At 43.3% G+C, this 22852-nt stretch overlaps 1 protein-coding gene across 1 annotated transcript in view; it reads right to left on the minus strand.

Annotated features, from left to right (window-relative positions):
- Positions 1 to 12722, minus strand: part of flt3 (fms related receptor tyrosine kinase 3) — a 54259-nt gene extending 41537 nt beyond the window's left edge. The window contains exon 1 of the mRNA XM_007900680.2: positions 12668 to 12722. Within this exon, the coding sequence (XP_007898871.2) occupies positions 12668 to 12722 (55 nt within the window). The remainder of the gene's footprint in view (positions 1 to 12667) is intronic.
- Positions 12723 to 22852: the final 10130 nt, after the last annotated feature.

Below are 22852 nucleotides of genomic sequence, written 5' to 3' on the forward strand. Positions count from 1 at the left end.
GTGCCTCTGCTATAAACCTCCTAAAAAGTGAAGTTTCCGGCCCCAGGCCTCTCACGCTGTTTACCCAACACGACTGGGCATGTAGGCATGTTGCTGCGTGAATGGGAAATGGGCTTCGCTCCATTTGGAGGCCCCGCTGTTGTGATTGTCTGTCTTTTTCTCCATGTGTTTATGAGTGGATGTGTGAGTTTGTCTCTCTCATCTGGTGTGTGTTTGTGAGTGTCTGTATGTGAGTATTTCTCTCTCCTCTCTATGTGTTTGTGAGTGTCTCCTCTGTGTGTCTGTTTGTGAGTGTCCTTGTGAGTTTGTCTGTGTGTCCCTGTGTGTTTGTGAGTGTCTCTGTCTGAGTGTGTGTGTCTCTCTCCTCTGTAGTGTTGGTGAATGTGTCTGTGTCTCTTTCTCTCGATGTTTGTGAGTGTATGTGTGAGTGTCTCTCTGTCCTCTGTGTGTGTGTCTGTTTGTGAGTGTCTCTGTGTGAGTGTGTCTGTGGCTCTATCCCTTCGGGTCTGCACTGGTGTACCCCCTCCCCCAAATGGATCACCCAGTTTTTGTTAAAGAAGAAATTTTTTTAAAATTCAACAATCTAATATGTGTCATTTCCTCAGGTTTAATTTTTAATCAATAAAATGAAAAAGATGCAGGTTGGCAGTAAAATGTACCTCAATAGCACCAACCGACCCCGCCCCTCCGCCCTGCAATTATCTGCAAGGTTCAGCAAATATCCCCGCAATTTCCGCAAATATTTCTGCACTTTTTTTTATTGGCCCAGCGCATAATTCACTGTTCTACCCAATTCATGATTTTGTTGGAGTGGAACTTCATGATGTCACAAGAGGGAAGTCCGACATTAAATGTCTGTTTTCAGATTGCTCACAGTAAAAAATAAGGGAACTCGGGTTGACTGAGAGGCAAGAATAAGTGCACATAAGTTATGTGTTATCATAATACTTAGTATTATGGTCAATTCTGTAGAACAGACTTTCCATTTAATTGTGGCTGGATTGTATTTCTGTGTAGCTCATGTGGCCACATCTCACGCAGAACAAATGGATGAAAGAGTAAAAATTTGATTTAAGACATGCTAATTATTGCAAGTGATAATTAGCGTATCAATGATAAATGTGATCAACGAAGCCGATCATTAACTGAAGACAGTCAATAAATAATGATCGGCCACAGATGTGTTTTCTCTCTCTCCGCCCCCTCATGGACTCCTCACATTCTGGCTGTCACATGCCATATGTGATACACATGGCATGTGACATGTGTCTCCTTGGAGCTAGACTGGCTCCAAGGTACCATAAAACAGAAGTCGCTGGGAACACTCAGTAGGTCAGGCAGCATCTATGGAGAAAGGAAAGGGAGTCAAAGTTTCGGGTCCACAACCCTTCGTCAGAACTGGGGCATGTTAGGAGGGAGAGGCTTTTAAGAGCTAACAGAAATAGGGGAGGCAGGGCAAGGAAGACAAAGGAGAAAATGGGGCAGAGGACAGGGGAGGATGGGTTAAAGAGGTGTTAATGATTCAAAACAAAGTGGGGGGGGTGGATTGTAACAAACAGGGCAATAGAGGTGGTAATAATGCAAAATATTGGTGGTGGGGGGTGGAAATTGCAACAAGAGAGACCAGAGAGAGAAAAGGTGAAAAAGGTCCAAGGTGACATGCCTGGCAATAGAATGTCAGAATTGATCCAACCCTCTGTGGCGATCTCGGTAGTCCGGTTCCTAAACCAGGCAGGTCCGCAGTATTCCAGGGCACTGCTGATGACAACACAGTCAGCCTGGCTCATCGGCAAGACTTGGAAGGGCAAACCAGTCACTGGAAGCAGGGAGTCATCCCACTCAGCTCCTGTTAATCCGGTAAGCCAAATCTTTAACCGGTAGGATGGTCCTCGCTGGACAAGCAGTAGGAAAGCTTGCCGTACACCAATATCAATGGCAAGCTATGCGGTTTTAGCAGGTTGGACTCCAGAAGTACCCCAACACACACTCTGGGGTCCCCATGCCTTGGCTCTTGTCAATCTGTGCCTTATGCATTTCATAATTAGTCAAATAGGATGCATCCTTCCAGGGAGAGAGTGCGCATTCCATTCTAAAAATCTATCTATTGGATTTCCATGTGTAGGTGGGATGCATGGAAATCTCAGCTTGGTTTGGATACTCTTAAGCATGGTGATGGATTTCTGCAGGTGTCAGACACCCGGCTGCCCCCCAAAAATGTAATGTTTCTATAAGGAGGCTCAGCTCCCATACTGTTGTCCTACATGGGCCAGAAGTGTATTGCCAAAAATGCTTAGGATGCTTCAATTCTACAGAGGAACACAGACACAGAGAATTACGTAGAACATTGCAGCACAGAAACCACTAACTTGGCTTAACTGGTCTATACTCCATAAAAGCCTCTACCGTCAATGGAAGTGAGTGGCCCAATTAGCTTCTCATATCTTCAAAATGGCATACTCTCACCCTGCTGAAGGAAAGAGTCTCAGATGAAAATTGTGGGGCCCAACCCAGATAAGAAAACACCATTCATACAGCATCCATACATAACCTTTTTATGACTGGTTTCAAGTACTTGAGGGCTGAGTGACTGAGATGATGTGGTCTGAAATGCTGTACACTGTCCAGCGCCTTGGGACGTCCTTCTCGACATGAAAGGCGCTATACAAATGTAATCTTGTTGTTGTTGCGGTGGTGGTGGTGGTTTTGTTGAACTACTCCAAAAGCATTGTACAATGCTACTACAATGTATACCTGTAGTAGTTTATTTCCCAGGCCTTTTTCTTCAGTGTTACATCAACCAACAGCTTGAAGCGGTACTTGGAGCTACTGTTTTTGCTGCATCCCACTCTCTCCTTTTAAAGAGCCAGGCACTGATCTCCAGACAAGAGACGTGCACCCAACAGCTTTTACATTAGTTGATCCGTGTTTGATCTTTGCTCACAAAGAGGAAGTGGAAATACCGGAATGCAGAGCACAATTGAGATTGGAGCCACAAGTCAATTTGTATTCCCCGAGGCAGTATGTTCAGGTATGTCAAGCTACAAAGTGGGTTCTGCAGCCATCTGTCCCGAGTGCGTCCAATGCTTTTGTCCAAGACTGCACCCAACCTCCTCCTGGCTCGACATCGTGCTCTGCCATTGTCAAGTGCTCTGGGACGCTACTCTGCATGAGGGGTGCTGTATAATTGCAAATTGTTGTTGTAACCTGTATGAAGAGTTTGAGCAGGTAGATTCGACCATGTGAAGCAACGTCTGGTACCCTCTTTACATCCATGTGACTTTTCAAAAACGTACCTCAAATGGCTACTTGATGATCCTCAGAAAGGAAAGAGAGAGCGGTGTCTAAAAAAGTTTAAATGGACTTCCAAAACTATCTCTACATTGAAACGATGCTCCGCTGGACTTTGGTTTGATATATCAGCCAATACTCCCTTCCTTTTAAGTTGTTCCATTTAATCTAAGCAAAAGACACATACCTACAATTCGGTGTGCATCTGCTAACCAGATCTATTATGGTTTGTGCTTATGCTTGTTAAAAATGCCCATTAGCAGCCGTTTACACAAAGACGGCTGGAGGACAGGGAGGGCAGGGGTAGAAGGGTGACCGAAGGCATGGTTGAAGAGGGGAGACTTGAGATATACTTGTAGGAACCTGGATGGAAAATGACCAAACACAGTACCTCTTAAGAGCCAATGGAGAGAGAGAGAGCAGAATTTCATCTTAACTGTGTAATGAAATGTATGTGGTTCATTGGAAAACAAATCCTTGCAGTGAAAGAACAGTTGGGAATAAATTCTACCTGGGTCTAGATTCTATTTACAAAGTTGTTTTATTTACAAAGAATGTACAGCATGGAAATAGACCACTCGTCCCAACCAGTCTGTGGCAGTGTTCATACTCCACACAAGTCTTCACCCATTCCTTTACTCCTTCCCATACCCTTCTATTCCTCTCTCCCTCATGTGAAATATCTATATAGCATTTCATCTAGAATTTCTTAAATCCAGTCTTAACTTTGAAGTTGCTTTTTGTTTTCCACAGAAAACAAACTTCAAAGCTGAGATTGAATTCTACAATTTGCCAAAGTCTGCGTGCTCCATACAGATTCAATTTAGTCCCAATGACATGCTTCTACATGTAGCATATGCACAGTACATCAGGAGCCTTCTTGCTCAAAGCACATTTGCAGAGCATACAATGGTTATTTTTATAACATACTTTGTTGTAATATGGGGTCTGACTTTATGAATCCTAACCATTGTGTTAAAAGATTTCTTCAGGTAGAGTTGTATGTGTCAATGTTTTTTTCAAAACAAGCCAATAATTTGAGTGTAACGATATTGCACTTGCCATAAAAGTGATCAAACAACAAAACAATGATCCTGGTTTGGATGTTGAGTAGATATAACACTTTCATAGCATTATTTTTGTTGATCTGCCAAGAGATTATTTATTATTTCTGGTGGAAAGGTAAGTTTGCGTTGTAGATCGTCATTAAGCTTTGGCCCACTCTTATCTGGTGATGCAAGAAATTTTTCTCAATGTTTTCTTTTGTCTATGCACTTTTGTAATAAATCATAAACCCCCGCCTACCCCCCTCCATGATTTGGGGAAAGCAGACACTCTATGTAAAGCAGTGGTGGCCAAACTGTGGCCCCTGGGCCAGAAGTTCCCTGTGGGGCAATCAAGAAGCAGCCTCCATTGAACATTTATGGCATAAATCAAGAAATATTCAATCAAGAACATTTATTTTGTTGGCTGACCATAAAGGTTAGCCACTATTGAATAAAAAAATTAGTTCAGTTTTGAGCAAAATAGCTCAGGAAACTCCCTGTGCATTGCAAAGGGAAGGAGGTAAAATGCAACCGATACCAACATTAAAATGGTACACTCAATGGGGGAAGTAGGTACAAGTGATAGAAATAATTTGAAAATGTACTCAAACACAAGCCTTAAAATGTATTCGATATGAATTTACAGCATAAAACTTCCCAAATTTAATTCACATTAAATCACACAAGCCTAAACCTAGAACTACTTGATGTTGCTATCAGATGGAAAGGAGTTAATTAATATTTTGGCATTGCTAACCAATTTTCTATAATAATAATAATAATAATAATCCTTGCATTTGATGTAGCGCTTTTCACTTCGGGAGGATGTCCCAAAGCGCTTCACAGAACACACTGTACATGAATTGACTGTATATTTGTGGGCGAACGCGGCAGCCAATTGCGCACAGCAATGTCCCACAAACAGTCGTAGATTGAAAATGACCAATTTATTATTGTTTTGGATTTTGGAAGGATGTATTATTAGGAGTGTGGAGTAAGGAAACTTGCCCAAGGTTTCGCCCTGTGCCTGGAATTGAACTCAGGTCTCTAAAGCGAGTGCTCTAACCACTGAGCTACAGGACTCCAATGCCAACAAAGCAATTCAATAGAACACCAAAAAGATTCTGTATTTCTGCAGAGCCAGCACATGCTCCAAAAGCCATACTTCGAAGGTTAACATCAACATTTTGTTGAGAATATAATTAAACATTCATTTGGGGAGTGATACTCTACTCACCAGTAAATTTTGCCAAGCATATTCTCCATCTGTCAGTAAATGAACTGAACTTGTGGCAACTGCCTGATGTTAAGCTGGAAGGATAGTAGGGTGGGTATTCTGGAAGGATGAGATCAAATGGACCAAAGAACTTTCTTCAGCTGAATACTCTTGCACTCTTGTAAATTTACTTGCCAGCAGAAAATAACGTTAGCTCACCAAGGTCAGTAAATTTAGGCAGAAATATAGAATGACTCCAACTGTGTTTGTTTTGCCAGATATAAAAATACTATTACATTAGGAGGATATCTCAAAGCACTTCACTGGATTTACCATAAAATGTAGTGTCTGTGCACCTTTGTAGGTTAATGTGGTAACCAATTTTGCACACAGCAAAGTCTTCATATTTTGCAAAATAATATTTTTAAATGAAATAGAAATTACAGTAAATCCATGCACCATGTATATTAGTTTGGTACTGCAGCTGGAGACTCAGACACTCGCTCCTCACAACCGAATGAAAGCCAAAAATGATGCTTGACCTATACATGGATCAGGCTCAGAAATGGAAAGTAACCATTTCACTTTTTGTGGGTTAGGAAAAAAGTCCAATCTTATGTCACAAAATGATACAATATACAGCTCAATTTACAAACGAGCAGTATCAACATGGAGTAACACACTATAATTCCAAGAACAGACTTCTAACTACGTAACCTGAATCACAAAGGGATGCATTTATTCCCCACCATCTTTCAAGGCTCTTAGATACACAACAGTATTACAGAATTCATCCCCAGGCCATGGGAAATTAAGTCAATGTAAAATTGATTTCATTTAATTATTCATTCTATTTTTTCTATCAAGGTTTGATCCTTCTCAATAAATGAAGAGGTTGCAAGAAAATCTGACTGATTGGAATGCAGCAAACAATCTAAGAAAACATTATCCTTAATGTACATCCAGGGTTATATATCCTAAACCTGCCTTTCCTGTTGTGACATTTTCATTATTAAAGCACCTCAGGAATGATCACAATTTCCACGTACTGTATCTCTTGATTATTCCTATCTGCACATATTTTCATTGGTCCTCAATTTTGACCCTAACTATTTGGTCATCCAGTTATAATTTAAACATATTAATTAATAATGATAATAATCCTTGCATTTGATACAGAGCCTTGTTACATCATTTAGATGTCTCAAAGCGCTTCACAGAATATACTGTAAAGTAGATTGACTGTATATTTTGTGGGCGAAATGCAGCAGACAATTGCGCACAGCAGTATCCCAAGTCATAGATTGAGTGACCAAATTCTTATTATTTTATTTGTTTAAAGGATTATTCTCCAGAAAGCTATCCACCAATCGACTAACACCAGACAGGCAGACAATTTATTATTCCCTCTGATATATGATTAACTGATTTTGCTGAGAATTTATTCTACAAATTGCTGCACATTGGGGAAACGCAATTGTTTCTTGTATGTACCTTGTTAATTTTTCACCAAAGTTTTCTGTTCAATCATAATAGTTAATTAAATAACTGGACTGAACTGGAAAATATCTCTCTCTCCCATTAATTAAAGAACCCAGAACCGACCTCCTCTCAGTTCCTTTGTAACTCCCAAAATTATTCTCATCACATATAACTAAGGCCTGAAGTTTCTAATGCATAAGATCTTTCCAAAAGTGGACATGTGAATGATCAATATGAGGTTAACCAAATTTGTTTCCACTCATACAAATTTTTTTACATTTCTAGGAATATTAGAGGCTCAGTAATAGTTGATGTGATCTAAGACTAGAAACTCTTAAAACAAAGTATAGCACTTAGTTGAGGCAATGTGTGCATGTGGGTATTAAAGAAGCTTGTCAGTGAAATATTTTGACTCCATTGGCTCCCTATCCTTCAAAGGATCCAGTTTAAGATCCTGGTCCCCACCTACAAAGCCCTCCATGGCCTTACCGCACTCTACCTCTGTGACCTCCTAACCCCCTAACAAACCCACCCGCTACCTCCGCTCAGCCGGCTCTGGCCTGCTCCACGTCCCCCGACCCACCCGCCTCACCATTGGTGAGAGAGCCTTCAGCCACTCTGCCCCCGACCTCTGGAATTCCATTCCCCAATCACTCCGCCTCGCCCCCTCCTTAGCCTTCTTCAAGTCCCGCCTCAAAACCCTCCTCTTCAACCACCCCCCTTCCCCTCCCCTCCCTTTACCTCCCTGAACCCAGCTCAGGTCTGAAATGCTGTACACTGTCCATCGCCTTAGCGTCCTCCGGATGTGAAAGGCGCTATACAAATATAATTTTGTTGTTGTTGTTTGACATTTCTACGTAATACACACATTCACCATGATCAGGCTGTTTTATGACAATTCTCTGCTAGCCACCTAAACACCTCTTCCCTTCACAAGCAATTTGCCCTTTTCCTTTACGCGTTCAAGATTCACCTGCAGACCTTCCTCTGAAATAGCTTTTAATGCAGTAAAATCCGTATCTGTTCTAATAGAAAATTTGTAAATTAACTTGTAAAAACTACAACAACAACTTGCACTTATATAGTGTCTTTTACGTGGAGCAGTCTCTCGGAGTGCTTAAAAGTGGCAGAGCCTGGTGTCGAGGCAGTAGGAGGGAAGAGGTAACCGTAGGCACGGTCGAAGAGGAAGGTCTTCAGTTGTAATATAAAAGAGGGAAAGTGAGGGCAAGGCAGAGGAATTGAGGGAGAACCAAAGCTTTGGGGTATAGGGGCTGAAAGCACAGCTGTCACTGGTGGAGTGGAGGGAAGGAGGGATGTGCAGGAGGCCAGAACCAGCCGAACAGAGGCAGCAGGTAGTGGAGTGGGGAGAAAGCAAATTGGAAAGATAGGGAGGAGCCAGGGCATGAAGAGATTTGTAGATGAGTGTGAGGATCTTGGAATTGATCTGTTCTGTGATAGGAAGCCAGTGGAGCCTGGCTTGGACTGGTTTGATGGGGTTGCAGAGTTTAGTGTAGGTGAGAATATGGGTGGAGGAGTTCTGAATCAGTTGTAGTTTGTGGGTAGTGGAGCTGGGGAGACCGTCGAGGATGGCATTGGAATAACCGAGGCGGAACTGCTCTAACCACTGCCTCCTAGCTTCATCTTCTGTTGGTAGATTGATCCATTTCTAATCTCTTTAAAATATAAACTATGGAGGCTGAATTTATAGATTATATATTATATCTATATTAAAGGCACAGTTATTCATTCATTCACAGTAACTTGACTTGAATTGCTTAGCATTCAGATAATCAGGATGTTTGATTTTGAAACTTCACTACTTTTACTTTATTCTGCATTAAATGTTATGCTCTTAGGGTAGAAAAACGCAAACACTTAGTTTATAAAATACCACAAAATAATAAGTATTTAATATTTCACTTAAATACATTTTATACATTTCAATGTATTTGTTTTCAAAAGCAATACCAAAGGGGAAAAAAGTAATTGACAAACTGATATTCCAGGCAAATGTTGCAATTCTCTTTGTTCACAATCATAGTACAACAATAATAATCTGTGCATTTGATATTGCACCTTGAGTCCTGTAGCTCAGTGGTTAGAGCACTCGCCTTGCAAGCAAGACACCTGGATTCAATTCCAGGCAGGGAGAAAGCTTGGGCAAGTTTCCTTACTCCACACAGAGCCTAATAATAATCCCTCCAAAACAAAACAATAATAAATTGGTCATTTTCAATCCACCACTATTTGTGGGACACTGCTGTGCGCAATTGGATGCCACATTTTGCCCACAAATATACAGTCAATTCACTTTACACCTTATTCTGTGAAGCGCTTTGAGATGTCTAGAAGACGTGAAAAGCGCTATATCAAATGCAAGGATTATTATTTATTATTATCACATCATTAAGATGTCTCAAAGTGCTTTACTTTACAGGATACCTAGTTGAGGCAATGTGCGCATGTCGGTATTAAAGAACCTTTTAAGTGAAATACTTTGACATTTCTACGTAATATACACACATTCACCGTGTTCAGATATCTTGTAACGTGAATTTGATGCAGCCAATTTGCGAATTACAAATTACACTTATTTAGGTTTAGATGTCGGGAGGACATCTCAAAGCGCTTCACACTGCTGGCTGGGCACCCGAGCTGGGGAATAAGAGCTGAAGAAATTTGAGGGGAAAGATAAGAGTTCCAAAGAGCAGGGGCAGAGTGTCTGAAAGCTCACCCCCAGTAATGCAGCGGATAGGACGGGGTACATGAAACAGGGTTCAGTGTTCATTAAATGAAGGGAACAGTGTCGATGTAATAAAATCTGTCTGGTCAATTGCCCCTTATTTACTACAAATACAAATAGATAGCCAGAGTTAAGATTATACGGCAGCAGCATAGAAACAGAGGGAGGCCACTTGGACTGAAATCTCCACTTAACTGAAACCTGCGCAAATTTTTTTTGGAAATAAATTGAAGATTTTATGGATAAGCATGGATAAGCTTCTCTACACAGCAAGCCCTCTGCCTCTAGCCCTTAGTTTCCTCGATTTCTAGATATCCAGCGCTCTGGCTCTCCAGATGTGCCCTTGATCTATCTCCAGGACATTACACGCTGACTCTGGCCTCCAGTTCCCTTGATTTCTAGATTTCAAGGGCTCTCACTCTGGTCTTATTATTCCCAGATCTCTGGACATCAAAAAATTCTCGCTCTATCCCCAAGCTCCTCGCTTGTCAGATATCAAGAACTCTCTCGCTTGCCCTAAATTTCCTGGACACAAGTCCAATAAATGCAACAACTGCTACACGGACATTTCTTATTGTTCAAAGACTATTTATTTTGAGGTGGCGAGGATAGTGGGGGGGGATTGATGAGTATAATTTTAACCAATTATGAATGTGGAGTTCTGTAGCTCAGTGGTTAGAGCACTCGCTTTGCAAGTGAGAGACCTGAGTTCAATTCCAGGCAGAGGGCGAAACCTTGGGCAAGTTTCCTTACTCCACACACCTAATAATAATCCCTCCAAAACCAAAAACAATAATAAATTGGTCATTTTCAATCTACGACTGTTTGTGGGACATTGCTGTGCGCAATTGGCTGTCGCGTTCGCCCACAAATATACAGTCAATTCACTTTACAGTGTGTTCTGTGAAGCGCTTTGGGACGTCCTCCCGACGTGAAAAGCGCTGTATCAAATGCAAGGATTATTATTATTATTAATGTATTTATTAATAATAAAGACTTCTAATAATGATAATAATAATATTCTAAATGAAATATTATGCTGTTTTTACTCGACCATGTTGAATTGCTATGATATTTTTCAGACCCTGACTTACTCTACTTAGCAGACCTCGGTTTACTTCAGGGGAAGAAAACTCCTTTCCAAATGTACTTCACAAGGTGCTGCGACCTTAGATTCACTATCCCATCTGCCAATTGTTAAATCAAATACACTCTGCAATATTGTATGAAATGCTCTCAGCGTCTCAGGGGAACCTTTGGATGAAGATGATGTCTTATTAATAGTTTGTGATTGCATGTATGATAAACTTGGTTCGTGTTAAATGAGCGGAGTGCCCAATAAAGTTTTCATTTCGAAACGTATTTGCAGTTCCATAATGCAAAATGACTTCTGGAGACACAGGGATTTTTGAAAGGAAAATCTAGGGATTTTCAGTGATTCCTATTTAGATCCGAAGAGAAAGATTGCAAAGGTAAGTGTCGAGTTTGCAGACTGTTGCAGTAATGTTACGGCTCACCGCACAGTGGTGGAATATTTAAGAACAGGAGGGGGGGGAAATGTCATCGTTCACTTGTATTTTCGGGGTTGCTTATGGATGTGTTTCTTTTTGTCCGCACCACATGTGTTTGATCAGCAGACAAAATAGTCATAACAGAGCAGGTAATACAACCCCGGTGTATAATACAAACATCTGCCATATGCTCACTGGTTAAACGCGCTTTCCATCACAACAGGTGGACCATTTGTACAGTATGAGCACTATCGACCTGTCGGGGAACACCACGTTACCGTTATATGAATATAACTCTGTTTGCAGTCAAAACTCACAGATTTTGGTGTCTTCTCTCTACCAAAATTGACAACTTTGTTTAGACATCCAAGCGCTACGTGTAGCAACACTGGATTCCCAGAATGTGTAGAAACACATTAGATTCAGAACAAAACTAACACAGCGTTTTGCAATCAACAGTATTTCAGGGAATCTTTTTTTAAAAAAATCAAATCTAAGTGTATCCAAATGTGAACATGTCTCAAAATACTGTATATATGAACGACAAACCAACTAAATGTGTGATATGACATATATTTCAGCGCCTTGGGACGTCCTGGACAGTCATATAGTGAGATGAATAGATGGAATGAAGAACTATTGTATTTCTCTTTCTCATTATTCCTCACATTCGTCTTTATTACACTTTACAAAAACTATAATCGTTAGAATCATTGCACGATTTTCATTGCCATTTGGAAAGCAGTCCTTGATAGCTGTAGGTTCTGTAGTAAACTCGACATTACACCTTATAATCAGTAGAATGGAAAATAGAAACAAGAAAACCACAGGTTGTCAGTGTAGGTAGAAATGGTTTTCTTAATAAATATATACAAGTATCTGCACACACCATATCCACTGAATGGAATAGAAAGTCATCCCATTCCTTCTATGTAGACGGTCCCATCTTACCTGATTTTGCAACATTGATAAGAAAGGGGAAAAGACGACCAGATGTTGACGGAAAATGTCTTGAAAAGTTATAGCTTTAACATAGACTGAGGTTAGGTGCAATAAGTAGCTTACGTCAAAAAGGAAACGTGTGTACACAAAATTAAGCTTATTTAAGCAGCAGTATCGAAAGTATTTACACGCATTAACACAATGAACACAATATAATACTACATGAAAATGCAGCTATACATCTACTGTTGCATTTAAAGTAAAACGTCTCGTAATTTGAACTAAGGAATGATTGGCATTTCACACATAGTTTAGAGTAGAAATGGAAAGAAATTTAGTAAGCAATTCAAATACTGCAAGCTTAGCTATCACTGCAGAGTCAGTGAGCCGTAGAGTTCAGTGGTAAATACACCAATGTGTATAAGATGTACATACATACCCAGAACCAGCAGAATCAAAGAAATACTTGCTCTCTTGAACGTGAATTCCAACATTGTTTTGGGATCACTTCATAAAACGTTACCAACGTTAAATCTGTAAAGGTAACGTTATTGCAAATACTCCAAAGCGTATCTATCTTTAAATGTGCACTGTAACATATCACGATCCAGTTTACAAGTGGCTGGGTTTCCAGTCTATTCAGGCGTTACACAACAGGAACCACTGAGGAAAGGAACCCACACTTCCTCTTTTCGTACCAATCAATAAATAAACAATCTTTGCATTTGATATATCATAATACGAGAATGTCTTAAGAAATGTCAAAAGGGTTTTCTGCGAAGTGTGGTGATTGTATTTTGCAAGCGAACATGCAGTGATTTGAATTTTAATGCTAGTTACATTTTGCAGTCAAACTAGGCTTAGTTGAAAAAAGTTAACGTTTCACGCACCCCTAATTTTCGTTTCATATTGATTTTGTATTGAAGCTAAATGGAAACTAAAAATGAAAGATATATTCATCCAAACATAAAGAAGATGTGCATATGTGGTTATACACGTAAAGTCACACAATGAGCTAATGATGAAATGAAAATACATGGATGAGACAAGAAAGAAAGGTGAAAGCAATAGATCCAAAATAAAATTGAGCTATCCAATCAATACGTTCAAAAAAAAGACTGTTACATGCATGCAATTACATTACATAACAATTAAACTCTGCTTAAATATGAATGTACATTGTTCCAAAAACATCACAAAACAGTAGGAAATGATAAGACTGCACAAAAAGTCACATTTAATGCACACAAAGACCTGTTTGATACTGAAAAAGCAAAAATGTCGAAAATGGAAAGACGAAAACAAAACAATAATGAACCCTAGTGTCGGACCACTGATTGAGGAAGAATGGACCCCAGCTGAGCAGAAGTCCACAAAGTGATTAATACTGGAGCGGTATGAAGAGGTAGAAAGTGATCTGTTTTCTTTTCCAGATTGATGGTAAATGTGACACAAGATCTCAGACAATGGTACCAGCACAAAACTATTTTGTATAGAATATGACGTCGATAATATTGAAACATCTCGAAGTGTTTCACAGGTAAATACTGCCAAATGTACTGATGGTAAAGTTGTTGGACATCCAACATGACTGGACACCGACCGGTAAGCAGTGTGTCCTTGGAGCTGAAGTGGCTCCAAGGTGACATGTTTAGCAATGGAATGTGGGAATGGAGCGAGCCCTGTTGCCATCTCTGTAGCCCAGATCATGTGCCGGGTGGGTCCTTAGTATTCCAGGGCCCTGCTGATGAAAGCACAGCCAGTCTGGCACATAGGCAGGACTTGAAAGAGCAAACTAGTCACTGGGGGCAGGGGGTCATCCTACTCAGCTCCTGTTAACCCTGAACCATCATTCTTTGACACGCGCAAAAATGGCCTTCTACTCCAATATCATCTTGAAGGCTAAACACAACTCTAAAATCCTTTTTTCTACCACCCACTACCTCCTCCGGGCCTCCCCTCAGGCCTCCCCAATCTTCATATCAAATGCCAAGTGTGAGGAGGTCATGGACTTCTTCTCTTCTAAAATACTTAACATCCGCCAGGCAGCCTCATCCACCTGCCCCTTGTCAATCACTGCCATGCCTTCTGTGTCCCCCTCACCTTCCTCATCATCTGCTCCTATCACCACTCCCATCCGACATTCTTTCCTCCCCATCTCTCCCTCCTCCCTCTCACCCACCAGCACCTCTATGAAACCCGCCACCTGCTGCCTCAACCCCCTCCCCACCAACTTGCTGGTCACCCAGTTCCCCCTTCTCTGCTCACTACTGGCTGATGTCAGCAACCAGTCCCTCTCCTCCAGATCAGTCCCTGCCCCCCTCAAAACTGCAGTCATCACCCCCCTTCCTCAAATAACCTTCGCTAGATCCCTCAAACCCCAGCCACTACCACCCTATTTCTAACTTGCCCTTCCTGGCAAAAGTCCGAGAATGCGTTGTTGCCAATCAACTTCATGCACACCTCTCCTCCAACTCCCTCTTCGAACCTCTCCAGTCAGGTTTCCGCCCTGCCCACAGTACAGAGACTGCGCTTGTGAAAGTCACAAACGACATCTTCACTATTTGTGACCAGGGCTCCCTCTGCCTCCTTGTTCTCCTGGACCTCTTAGTCGCGTTCGACACAGTCGATCACGCCATCCTCCTCCACCGCCTTTCCTCCGTCATCCACCTCAGTGGGACCGCACTTGCTTGGTTCGAGTCCTACTTCACAAACCGCCAGCAGTACATCTGCACAAACGGCTTCTCCTCCCACTCTCACCCGGTTACCTGCGGGATCCCCCAAGGATCCATTCTTGGTCCTCTTCTCTTTCTGATCTACGTGCTCCCTCTTGGGAATGTCATCCGTAGACATGGGGTACATTTCCACATGTATGCAGACAACACCCAACTTTATTTTTTCACCTTTCTTTGTGATCCCCCAGTCTCCTGATGTTCTGTCAGCCTGCCTGTCAGACCTCAGGGGCTGCATGAGCGCCAACTTCCTTCAGCTGAAGGTTGACAGGACGGAAGCCATACTTTTTGGCTCTCGTCAACATCTAAAATCTCATGGCTCTCACCTCCTCCACCTACTCGACCTCCCCCTAAAGCTCTCCGAACCTATACGAAACCTAGGCATCAGGTTCGACCCCCAATTATTCTTCTTCCCTCACATCCAGTCCCTCACCAGTACCGCCTTCTTCCATCTCCGACGCATTGCCCGTCTCCGCCAATACCTCTCTCTGAAAGCCGCTGAAACCCTAGTCCATGCCTTTGTCACCTCTCGGCTGGACTATTCTAATGCCGGCCTCCCCTCCACTGCCATCCATAAAATCCAGATTATTCGAAACTCTGCCACCCACATTCTCACTCGCACCAAACTCCGCTCCCCGATTACCCCAGTCCTTGCCAGACTGCACTGGCTGCCTGTCCCAGAGAGGATCGATTTCAAGATTCACATCCTTGTATTCAAATCCCTCTATTCCTCTGCACTCCCCTACCTGTCCGATCTCCTCTCTCCTCAAAACAGTACCCGTTGCCTTCATTCCTCCGGGTCTGGCCTCCTCCTGTCCCCCGAGTCTTCCGCTCCACCTTCGGCAGCCGTGCCTTCAGCCACTAAGCCCCGAGGCTCTGAAACTCCCTTCCTCACTCCCTTCGCCTCGCTCTCTCTTCCTATTTTCAGGTCTCTGCTGAAGACCCTTCTTTTCACCCACGCCTTTGGTCATCTTCCTCCCCCTCCCCCTGGCTCGGCCCCAGGACCCATTACTGTGAAGCGCTCTGGCATAGAGGGCGCTGTACAAATCCAAGTTGTTGTTGCTGTTGAAAGCCAAAGCCTTAAGAAGATGGTGGTCCTAGCTGGGCAAGCAGGGAGGAAAGCTTGCCAGACAGCGATATCAATGGGAAGCTATGTGGTTTTAATTGGTTAGACTGCAACTGTACCCTAATGCACACTATGGAATCCTCAAGCCTTAGCTCATGCCAAACTGTGCCTAGGTAAGCAGGATGCTTCCCTCCAGGGAGAGACTATGCCCATTCGATTCCAACAATCTCTCTTTGGAATTTTCATGTGTAGGTGGGATGCATGAAATTCTTAGTTTGGTTTGAATATGCTTAACATGGTGATGTATGTGCCAGACACCTGGCTGACCCCCACCATTAGTGCACGGTCAACATTATTATAGACTATCACAATCTGGACACAGCAACACAAAGTCATATGTATATTAATCATTTTAGTTTGAGTTAAAAATATGTTTCTGAATAGCGTGCTTAGTTCACTGCCAAACAGGATAAAACTTTGTTGCAGGATGTGGGGAGAAAGCAGGAAATGTAGTGCATTGCTTGCTATGTTGTTGTAGCACCTGTTATTAAGTACTTCTCGCTGCTTGGCAATGAAAGTAGTGATCAGTTTTGAATCTGAGTATTCTTTCACAATTTCAAAAAATACAAAGATCCTGCAGGTTCATAAGTAAGGCCATGACAAAATGAAAATTATAGCTATAAAATACAACTTATCCATTCTGGAAGCATTTCCGAATAGTCAGACACTAGTGTAAGGACTCGTCTGGAATGGGTTGGAACAAGTCCATATCATAGCTAAGTCTAGCATAGCCAACCTGAAGAAACAAGTGACCATTCTGAATAAGTATGCTATAAAGATTGCAATAGGCACAGCAGAAACCCCTACATGAGGGACAAGGGAAAGGAGGGAACAGAAGATGGGATAATAGAGAGGTGGAGGCTCACATGGAGTATAAGCATCAGCACAGATTACTTAGATCAAATAGCCTGTTCCCACATTGTAAAGCTTAAATGGAAGTCTATGTAAGCAACCTGTGCAAACAGTAGATAGCTCCTTAAAGTTAGGGAAGCAATATAGATTTAACAATAAAATTAAAGATTCAGTCAGAAATTTTTGAATCATAGATCATTTTAAAAGGAAACGTGTTTGAAAAAGAGGATTATTAAAGGGTATGGAAAATGAGCAGAAGCCTGAAATTCCACCTAGTTTTTGCTTGCAAGACCAGTTTGTATTTAAGTTTAAGGTGGTGGGAGGTGGCGGGGGTGGGGGGGAAGAAAGTTGAACAATTCTTAAATTCAGTCTTAATTTGGAAGCCAGTTCTTTTTAAGAAATGTAGGAAAAAATGGCTTCCAAATTAACATTTGAGAATTGTTTACAATTCTGAGGGATGTTAAATGTTAAGGCAAATAGACTGGTTCAGCTGGTAGCTCCCTCACCACAGCAATATCCCCCAAAGAACTATGAAACATAGAAATCTACAGCGCAGAAGGAGGCTATTCGGCCCCTCGAGTCTGCATTGGCTCACAGAGTAGGGAGATGTTTTCAGTCCCAACCTTCCATCCTATCCCTATTCCCCTTGAAGCCCCTCTCTTTCAAAAGCCTATCAACTTCTCTCTTGAAAGCCACATTAGATTCTATCTCCACCACTCTTCTCCGCAGGGCATTCTACATCCCAACTACTCTCTGAGTGAAAAAAATTGCTCCTAAATTCGCCTTTCACTGTTTTTATGATTATCTTATAATGATGTATCTTAGTCACTGACTCCCGTTAATGGAAACAACTTCTCCCGAACAAAATCCCTCATAATTTTCCACACCTCTATAAGGTCCTCCCTCAACTAATGAAAACTGCTGCAATGAAAACAGACCTAGCCTCTCCAATCTCTCCTCAAATGATTGACTAATTTATCTGAGGATTGTTATCAGGATACTAGGAGAAACTCCCTTCAGTGCCATGGAACCTATTACATCCACCAGGTCAATGTGATGAATACCAGGTCTAAATAATCCTTGCATTTGATATAGCGCTTTTCACGTCGGGAAGACGTCCCAAAGCGCTTCACAGAACATACTGCAAAGTGAATTGACTGGTATATTTGTGGCGAACGCTCTGGAACCCAATTGCGCACAGCATGTCCCACAAACCTTTGTTTTTGGTTTTCAGCTCCCCTCTCGACTCTCTACCCCCTCCTCGCTCCCTCCCTTCCCTCCCCCTGAACATTTTATATATCCTTCTTGGCTGTTGAACTGGCTTCAAAAGAGATACAACTATTGAAATTAGGTAAATCTGCAGGAATTTAAACTAATGTTGATGGCTGATCAATATGTCTCTCATATAAATCTCAGCTTTTTCTTTCTCTCTTCCCTGATCATGACCACTTTTCTTCAACGTCGCACCACCTGCCTCAGTCACTATCTCGCGCCCAAAGAGTCCAAATCCTTTTAATCTTTACAACAACAACAACCAAATTACATTTGTAAAGTGCCTTTCACTTTGGGAGGGCGTCCCAAGGTGCTGGACAGACAGAGTTACGGACCCAAGCTGAGGGGTCGAGGTTGGGGAGGGTGGAAAGCAGGGGGCGAAGCAGGGAGATCGAAAGCATGGTCGAAGAGGAGGGTCTTGAGAAAGGTCTTGAAGGTGGCAAGGGAGAGGGTGAGAAGGAGGGACTGTGGGATGGAGTTCCAGAGGGTGGGGGCAGAGTGGCGGAAGCCCACCCGCGAATAGTGGGGTGAGCAAGGCAGGGGACGTGAAGCAGGCCAGAGCCCACTGAGCGGAGGGAGTGAACAGGATGGTAAGGGGTTAGGAGGTTGCAGAGGTAGGGGGGAGCAAGACTGTGGAGGGCTTTGAAGGTGAGGACCATGATCTTAAACTGTATCCTCTGTATGATGGGAAGCCAGTGGAGTTGGCAAGGATGGGGGTGATATGGAGCCTGGTGCAGGAGAGGACACAAGCTGCAGAGTTCTGGATGATCTGCAGCCTGTGGAGGCAGGAGTTGGGGAGGCCGACAAGCAGTGAGTTTGCATAGTTGAGCCTCGATGTAATGAAAGCATGTATGAGGATTTTGGCGGCCTGCGGCAACAACAACAACAACAAGATTACATTTGTATAGCGCCTTTCACTTCGGGAGGACGTCCCAAGGTGCTGGACAGAATACAGCATTTCAGACCCGAGCTGGGGTTGGGGGGAAGGGAGGGGAGGCGAAGGGGGATGGCCGATGGCATGTTCAAAGAGGAGGGTCTTGAGGCGGGACTTGAAGGAGGCTAAGGAGGGGGCGAGGCAGAGTGACTGGGGGATGGAATTCCAGAGGTTGGGGGCAGAGTGGCTGAAGGCTCTCCGCCAATGGTGGGGCAAGTGGGTCGGGGGACGTGGAGCAGGCCAGAGCCGGCTGAGCGGAGGGAACGGGTTGGTTGGTAGGGGATAGCAGGTCATAGAGGTAGGGTGGGGTGAGGCCATGGAGGGCTTTGTATGTGAAGACCAGGATCTTGAACTGGACCCTCCGAAGGATAGGGAACCAATGGAGTCGGGGGAGATGGGGTCATGAGTGGGTCATGGCACAGATGTGGGGTAGAAAGGATAGTTGAGTGTCAAACATGACCCCAAGGTTCCGGACTGGCTTAGTAAGGTGGAGTGTGCATTCATGGATGGTGATGCTGTCGGTGCCTGAGGTGAGGAGGTGCTGATGGGAGCCAATCAGGAGAGCCTCAGTCTTGTTGACATTCAACTGAAGAAAGTTAGCTCTCATCCAGGACTTGATGTCCAACAGACATTCAGTCATGACATCAGTAGTCCTGGAGCCAAGGGTGGAGGCAGAGAGGTAGAGTTGGGTGTCATCCGCATACATGTGGAAGTTGACTTCACGTCTGAGGATGATGTCACCAAGAGGGAGCATATAGATATTGAAGAAGAGGGGACCAAGGACAGAGCCCTGAGGAATCCCGCTGGAGAAGCCATTTGTGGAGATGAAGTGCAGGCAGTGTGAGAGGTATGATCTGAACCAGTCAAGGACAGAGCCATGGAGGTTGAGGTGAGAGGAGAGGCGATGGATGAGGATAGGAAGGTTGACGGTGTCGAAAGCAGCAGAGAGGTCAAGGAGGATGAGGAGGCAAAGGGAGCCCTGGTTGCAAATGGACAGAATATCATTTGTCACTTTGACCAGGGTTGTTTCTGTGCTCTAGCAGCATGGAAACCCGATTGGAGGGGTTTCGAGAAGGGAGTGGTGGGAGAGGAAGGAGCGAAGCTGAGAAGCAACAACTCGTTCCAGGACCTTGGAGAGGAAAGGGAGGTTGGAGATGGGGCGGTAGTTAGTTAGGTAGTTAGGGAGTAGAGAAAGGTCCAGGGAGGGGCTCAGTCCACCTCTCTGCCTTCCCTTACCCTACACCACTCCTCCCCCATGCTCGGGCCCTGACACCTAACTGTTCAGCACTTTGGGACATCCTCCCGACATGAAAAGCACTCTATAAATTGTAATTTTGTTGTTGTTGCTGTTTTAAGGATAGGAGTGATGACCATGCTTTTTAATGGGGTGGGAACAGTACCAGAAGACAGGGAGAGGTTTATGATGTCAGTGAGTAGAGGGGCAAGCAGGTGGAGCTGGGAGGTAAGGAGAGGCGTAGGGATGGGGTCAAAGGAGCAGGTAGTGGGTTTCATATGGGTTATGGTGGTGATGAGAGAGGAGAGGGAGACAGGTTCAAAGCTGTGGAGGGAGGGATGGGTAGGGGCCGGGGTGGGAGGAGGAGATGGGGAGAGGGTAGCAGATGCAGTGGCAGAGGCAGCTGAGCAGATATCCTCGACTTTGGATTCGAGGAAATCTGGGTTTTAGACTTGACTGCGCCAATGCTTTCCTTGTTTCCATCCCCACCTCACAACAAAGATCTATATGAAAGCAAGTTGCTGTTGTTATTGTGAAAGAGATTTGAAGATGTAGATATTCATAAGTGAATGCAGCGGTCAATTTGCACTAAACAGCCATAAAGTGAATGATCAATTTTATCTGGGGGATTGTTGGCCAAGACACAGTATTCTCCATTCTCTTTTTGAATAGTACCATGGGATCTTTAATGTCAACCTGAACAGGTAGATAAGACCTCAGTTTAACATTTCATCTGAGGGAAGGCACTTCCGACAATGCATTGCTGCCCCAGCATTGCAGTAGTGTGTCAGCCTAGATGAGTGGTGGCCAACAAAATAAATTTTCTTGATTGAATATTTTTTGATTTATGCCATAAATCAAGAAATATTCAATCAAGGAAAAACTGAAAATACACTGCCGATTGAACACAGACTTACCTAGACTAATACGGATGTTCTGGGGGCCGCTTCTTGACTGCCTTGTGTGCCACTTCTGTCCATGGGAAAAGGCGGACACCACTGGCCCAGACAATGAGCTCACCGTCTCAATATAGGTTTGTGGTTTTTTTTTAATCGAGATTTTTTTTACGAGACACTACCCGCATAAAAGGTGTTATATAAATTCAAAAAAAAACAGAAGTCGCTGGAAGCACTCAGCAGCTCAGGCAGCATGTATGGCAGACCAGAAAGAGAAAAGGCATGTCTGGACCCAGATAATGTGGTAATGGTCACAGAAGAGTGGGAGAGGGAAGGTGAGCTATTATGGTCTGAAATTATTGGTAAACTACCAGCAATGTAGTATATTGCATTTGTTGCTCACGATGTGGTCTCCTCTACATTGGGGAGACCAAGCGCAGATTGGGCGACTGATTTGTCGAACATCTCCGTTCTGTCCGCAAGCAGAACCCTGAGCTTCCAGTTTCTTACCACTTCAACTCTCCCTCCCATTCGCACTCTGACCTCTCCATCCATGCAGTTCCAATGAACCACAGCGCAAACTCAAGGAACAGCACCTCATCTATCTGCTTTCGCCTTGCTTCCTCCCTCTCCTCCTTCAAGGCCGGTCTCAAAACCTTTCTCTTTGACCGAGCCTTCAGCTCCCCTCTCGACTCTCTTCCCCCTCCTCGCTCCCTCCCTTCCCTCCCCTCACCCTGACCATTTCCCCCCTGCTCGGGTCATGACCCAACTGTGCAGCGCCTTGGGACGTCCTCCTGACGTGAAAGGCGCTTTATATATGGAATCTTGTTGTTGTTGTTGTTGTAGGGACCTTACTGCCCTCTGGCCTCAACATTGATTTCAACAATTTCAGACCATAACAGCTCACCTTTCCCCTCCCACTCTTCTGTGACCATTACCACATCACCTGGGTCCCAGACACACTTTTGCTATGCTGACACAAATACATTCACAGATGATACCAAGTTGTGAAATCAGAAGAAGCAACTTACACCTTACAAAGAGATTGAGCTATTCACAAATCTGACCTCTGCACTACAACAACCAGGCTGTATAGCCAGACGAGAGACAGGCTATTGTACTTTCAGATATGACAAGGCAGCAGATTAGGTCACAGGTTTAGATTTGTGAAAATTGATGTTAAGATAGATATCAAGAACATTTATTTGAAGGACAATCAACAGATGAAATGGGTTACCATTAAGAGTTGTTAACACCAAGAAAATGGACTGATTTAAGAAACAGCCTTAAGCTGAAATGAAAGATGGTAGGGTTGTTATTAGGCAAGGATGAGATCAAATGGACCAAAGAGCTTTCTTCATCTGAACGTCTGTGATCTTGTGAACTGTGCAAGCAATAGTTTCTGTATGTATGCTTGTTAACACTGCCACTACTATGTGATATGCCCTGCAGCATAAACAAAGAGAATTCTTGAATCACTGACTACAGAGCTGCTTTAATTTGAAACTCCTATTGTTGGTCAGCTGTGTAGTATCAGTAAAGAGTATTTTACTGCTGATGATATGTAATGTTTCAGAT

The sequence above is a fragment of the Callorhinchus milii genome, unplaced genomic scaffold, assembly GCF_018977255.1.
Source record: "Callorhinchus milii isolate IMCB2004 unplaced genomic scaffold, IMCB_Cmil_1.0 Scaffold4, whole genome shotgun sequence".
In the NCBI taxonomy this organism is placed as follows: Eukaryota; Metazoa; Chordata; class Chondrichthyes; order Chimaeriformes; family Callorhinchidae; genus Callorhinchus; species Callorhinchus milii.